Source organism: Primulina huaijiensis, chromosome 18 (genome assembly GCF_012295235.1).
Source record: "Primulina huaijiensis isolate GDHJ02 chromosome 18, ASM1229523v2, whole genome shotgun sequence".
Classification (NCBI taxonomy): domain Eukaryota; kingdom Viridiplantae; phylum Streptophyta; class Magnoliopsida; order Lamiales; family Gesneriaceae; genus Primulina; species Primulina huaijiensis.
Window position 1 is genome coordinate 18,928,469 of NC_133323.1, and position 5,185 is coordinate 18,933,653.

General features: G+C 36.0%; 1 protein-coding gene across 3 annotated transcripts; it reads right to left on the reverse strand.

Annotated features, from left to right (window-relative positions):
- Positions 1-395: 395 nt before the first annotated feature.
- Positions 396-2,369, reverse strand: LOC140963856 (uncharacterized). Of its 3 annotated transcripts, none has more exons than XM_073423316.1 (6): positions 2,354-2,369; positions 2,162-2,217; positions 1,942-2,059; positions 1,650-1,852; positions 992-1,221; positions 396-827 (listed from the first exon to the last, which is right to left on the reverse strand). In XM_073423316.1, exons 3-6 carry the CDS (start codon positions 2,031-2,033, stop codon positions 549-551), a joined length of 804 nt encoding a protein of 267 aa, XP_073279417.1. In that variant the 5' UTR covers positions 2,034-2,059; positions 2,162-2,217; positions 2,354-2,369; the 3' UTR covers positions 396-548. The 3 variants fall into 3 exon arrangements, with proteins under 3 accessions (XP_073279417.1, XP_073279415.1, XP_073279414.1); XM_073423314.1 differs by having other exon boundaries at positions 2,327-2,361; XM_073423313.1 differs by lacking the exon at positions 2,354-2,369 and having other exon boundaries at positions 2,162-2,291.
- Positions 2,370-5,185: the final 2,816 nt, after the last annotated feature.

The following is a 5,185-nucleotide window of genomic DNA, read 5'->3' on the forward strand; positions in this document are numbered from 1 at the left end:
ACACTCTCTTGGTCAATAATTGTGCAAGCATCCATCCATTCATCTACCAAACTTACCCTAAAATGCATAGCCTACAGTGTGCCTAAAGTTTAGCATCCATCCATCAACCAAACTTACCCTAAAATGCATGGCCTACAGTGTGCCTAAAGTTTAACCCGATTCACATTTCACATCAAACAATTATGCAACCAAGTTGTCCTACTTCATCAGAACGTACAACTTAAATGAGATGAGAATCCTAGGGACTTCCCCCAATTGACAGTATTTTTAAAGAAGAATTTTACTTCTCGTCTGCAAAGTTGCTACGGCGACAAGGCTACTTTGAAAAACAGTCAGTTAGTTCTGCAGTATTCTAATTTTGCATATGCTTCTTCCCACTCTTCTCACAGTTTACCTCCACCAAAACATATGAAATTCACTATATCTTCAATACAGTCATTAGGGTTCCTCGGCACAAGATTCATAAATAAGTTACGATTTACATGCCATGATTGCATGAAATCAAGCTCAAATAAATTAATAAAACTTAATATATTAGACTATAAACTTCACATGTAGGATCGCATCCGAGGCCTAACCAAAGACTGGCCACCATCGACGTATATAGTTGTGCCGGTCATGTACCTTGACCCATCACTTATCAAATAAATAACAGTTGAAGCCAAGTCTTTCTCAACGTCAAGCCACCGATGTAAGGGCGTGGCTTCCTTTACCAATTTCTGCGCCCTTTCCTTCCCAACTGAAGTAGGGTACTCATCGTCAAGATGCAAGCCACGAGCAATTGCATTTACTCTTATCTGATGCTTCCCAATCTCCATTGCTGATGCCTGCCCATCATTTGTAAAGTAAATTTTTAGCATTGTAAAGAACAGAATGAATTCTTCAGGTAGCTATATTGAGACACAAAAATTAATAAAGAAATCAGTAATCACCATAACCAATGAACACAAAGAAAAAAATGAGTTGAGACCAGAATACGCTACAAACTTACCCGCACTAACTGCTGCACTCCAGCCAAACATGAACCATATGCTGCCGCTCCTTGATATAACCCTCTTTCGGCTCCAATTATAGAGGTTAAGAATACGATGGATCCCCCCGATTGCTGATCACGCATTGTTTTACCCACAGCTTTTAATAGATACCATGGAGCCATAAAATTGATTTTGACGATATTTTTGAATTCATCTTCTGGTAAAGACAGAGGATCATGCATCTTTCCTGTTTCATTCAAAGTAATAAGTCGATACTCTTGTACTTTCTTACTAGCACACATGTGATTACAGCGCCGCCTAATTGAAAATAAGGACCATCCAACACAACTATTGTTTACATCTACCACATGTTCTTGCAAGTTATATAGACATAAAAAACGTGGATAGAAGTGAATATGAAACCTCCTCGTTAGAGGTACGACAGAAACCAAACATTAGGAAAATGAAACCCTCGAAGACTTCGTTGCAAAACTTGATTAGAAAACTAAAGATGGTTTTTTTTCCAATTAAATAGAAGGTGCGATTAAGATTTAAGATTGAGGCAAGCTGTCGAAGCGACGCTTGTAATACTACAGGCTCTTAAAGACCAATCAGCACGAAATACGGACTAAACAGAAAGTTGGAAGCCGTGCATAAAGGCATAGAGTGCTTTACCTTCATAGGAATAGCAATTGACGAAAGCATCCAAACTTCCCAAGATTCCCTTGGCCGTGCCGACAGCTTCTTCAAAAATCGCTGCTTTCTCTTCTTTCATATCCAACCCCACCACCTCTACCGCATCACGGCGACCATCTAAGGACACCTCTATCTTCTCCACTGCTCTCCTCAATTGCCCATCGTCCCCCATCAAAACTAGCCTAGATCGATCCCGTGAAATCAGAGCTACAAACAGGATAAAGAAGAAGAAGAAGAAGAAGAAGAAGAAGAAGAAGAATTAATGGCGTACCTGCAACCGCGCTGAAGTAAATGACGGGCAATGTTGAGAGAGATTTCATCTCCATTGGAGGTAAGCAAAACCTTCTTTCTTGGATTTTCCATGCTGCAGCTACCAACGACCAAACGAGCTGGCTCACATCAGAAATCAGTACACATCAACGATTAACTAAAACATCAATCAATACCACAAAAACACCAAAAATGGATACGTCTCTTAACATCAAACTGACCTGTTCGCAGAGGAGACAGACGGGAATAATTTGTCAGAATACAAGCTCCTAATCCCCTGTTAATTAACATTAAAACATAAAACAAACAACAAATCAACGTCCAAGATGACAGTAACAGGCAGATTATCGTATAAATAATTGGTGATTAGATTATAATAATCATACACACAAAAGTAATTCGAGAGAGGAAACCTCGAAGCGAACAGGAAGAGAGACGTACTGAAGATTGTATTTCCACACACAATAATTTTCATTTAAATTAATTTGCTTCAGACACGTGGCAATCATCCACAAACAGCGCCAGCTAGTATCTCCTGCGGCCGGTGTGGCGTTGAAGTATTGCACCCTTTGAATATCTGCCGCGTTGATATTATTTTTTAAGGGGTGTTTTTGGAACTTCAAAAAAATAAATTATCCATATCTTTAAATTTACATTAAATAATAAATAAGCTGCCCTTAATTTAAGGGTACTACTAGTTAGTATTCAAACTCGTCAGTCGAATTATGGCTTCTGGAATTATATATAAGTGACATAAATGTATGTCTATAAGGTTCAAAAGTTTTAAAATATAATAGTTTCTATTTACTAATTGAAAACTTGTAATTAAATACTAAAATCTAGATTTAGAATACCCGAAAAGGTATAAATTTGAAGCACCATGATTGAAATGATTTCCAATAAACAACATGCATGTAACTTAAACTTTACAATTAAATTTCATTTAAGATAATACGTATCCCATCTTATCCAATTTTTATTAAATATTTTACACCAAAAATCCAATTAATACTGAACCTTAAATAAGCAAAAAAAATGAACAAAAGAGAACTAGCATAACTTACTACTATCAAGAGATGCCAAATTGATATGATAGACTTTTTTTCTTAATTCGATCGATGATAAGTGATGATTTTATTCTTCAGTTTTTTTTTTTTTTGGTGAACAGCGGCGCATAGGATTTGGTGGTGAGGGTTTTATATATAATCATTATAGAGAAGGGTTTTTATGTATTTGGTTTATGAAATTGGGTAATAACACCAACTCCAGGCCCAATAAAATTCAATTGGGTAAATGGGAAAAAAATATCCAAACTTAACTTTATTTTAAACCCCTACACATAAAAACTTTGTTTTCACTACCTAAAAGTATTTAAAAGGACATAGATACTCTTACATATGATATATAAAATGAATGATTTTCATGGGCTGAATATGGTATAAGAGCCGAGGTAAAATTATTTCAAGCATACAAATTTATTATTAATGAGTAATTAAATGTTTGAGGAGGAGAATTTTCTCAATTAACATGAATCTGAACCTAGGTTCGAGATTAATTATTTATAGGATTTATTCCAGAACTTTGGAATATTTGCAACAGGAAGATCTAACCAAAGTTAGATATCAAGAAGGAACTTATCAGAGTCCTAAGGTAAACTTATGATTCAAAATAAGAGGTTCTTAGAAATAGTACCAGATTCCTCTAAACTCTCTAGAGATCTTAGAAAAATTCAAAAGACTGTACAAAATTATGACAATATGTTGTTTTATATATCGCAAAATGTGCAGAAAATTCTTGAAAACCAGGAAGAAATTCTTGGAATGCTAAAGGATATTCGAACAAGAATTCAAAACCTAGAACAACAACCAAGTTCTAGTAAAAAGACTTCAGAAGGAAGGTTACCAACATCCTTTGGTACTGAACCCTTGTTACATCAATGAGGGAAGGCCAAAGTAATGCCAAAACCTTTAACTGAAAAAGAAAAAATGATCAATCTAATTAAATCTGTCTCAGAAAAGAAATTAATCTGATGACAACTTTAGAAAGGATTGGTCTCGAGGATCTCCAAGACCTTGCAGAATCATTTGCAAACATCAAGGTCATAGATCTGAAGATGAACACAACGGGAGGTGAACAACCCTCCATAACCTGGTCATCTTCCCAGGAACGATCATGGGAAAGTGTAGGATCTCAGAATATAAATATGAGAGAATCCTAACCCGATTTCCATACCCGTGGAGAATCACACCCAGCGGGAACAAGGACAAGGAGAAGTCAAATTCCCTTGCACCAAACATCCTAAACTGTTTTAGAACCTATACATCCTAATTGGGTTATGCTTAACCTTGATGTACTAGATTTTAAAAACAGAGAAGATCTCATAGATGATTGGACATCTGCCATGAGAATCACAGTAGGAACACTTGATCTCAACAGAGAATGATTCTTTAAACTTTTAGAAATGAGTCTTATGTGATCAGTTAAAATTGCATTGGATATGACATCGATGGAAACCAAAGAGTCAGTCCTAGCTGAAGAATCTCTTAGTGAAATAGCTGGAAAAATTGCTACCCTATTTAAAGCACAATTTATAGGGGTAGACTATTTTAACAGTCAAGATACAAAGAAGGAAAAGAAATAGACTTAAGCTCTGTATAGTCTTGAATTATATGACATATGTATTATGTTATTCACTAAATATAGATGAAATTCAGTGGTAGAAGAAAATATAGCAATGCAGCTTTTCTTCGCCAAAATGACAAGTCCATGAAGAGAAATGATCATAAGAGAATATGTACCTGGAAATCCAAATACATTGGCACGAAGAGCCTCTTTTCTCAAAGGAAATTAGCAGAATGGTGTCATATGACAGCATTACAAAAGAATTACAAAAGATTAATGGGTATCAACAAACGAACTCCTCTGTGTTGTAAAGAGAATGATCTTCCAACAATTATTAGAAGTAAACCACAAAGACAGAAAAAAAAGAGTTTTAGATCTCATCCTTATGCCAGAATTGGAAGAAGTTCTTGGAAACCAAGAACAGTATGGTTTAGAGAGAAAGCCAGAACTTACAAATCTGGACAAAAAAGTGGACCATCAAGAAGTAGGACAGCGTCTCAGGCATCGAGTACATCTCGAAGTACGGGAAGGATTCCTACAAAGAAGACTTTCAGAAGAGCTCACACCCGAGCGAATGAAAGCTTTAAATATTGTAACTGCTTGACATGTGGAGCAAGAGGTCA

Excerpts from the sequence above, each read along its gene's own strand:
- LOC140963856 (XM_073423313.1), bottom strand. The coding sequence starts at position 2,231 with ATGTTAATTAACAGGGGATTAGGAGCTTGTATTCTGACAAATTATTCC. Across the intron at positions 1,853-1,941 it reads TTACTTCAGCGCGGTTGCAG|GCTAGTTTTGATGGGGGACG; the intron begins GTACGCCATTAA and ends GGATCGATCTAG. Across the intron at positions 828-991 it reads GAGTGCAGCAGTTAGTGCGG|GCATCAGCAATGGAGATTGG; the intron begins GTAAGTTTGTAG and ends AATGATGGGCAG.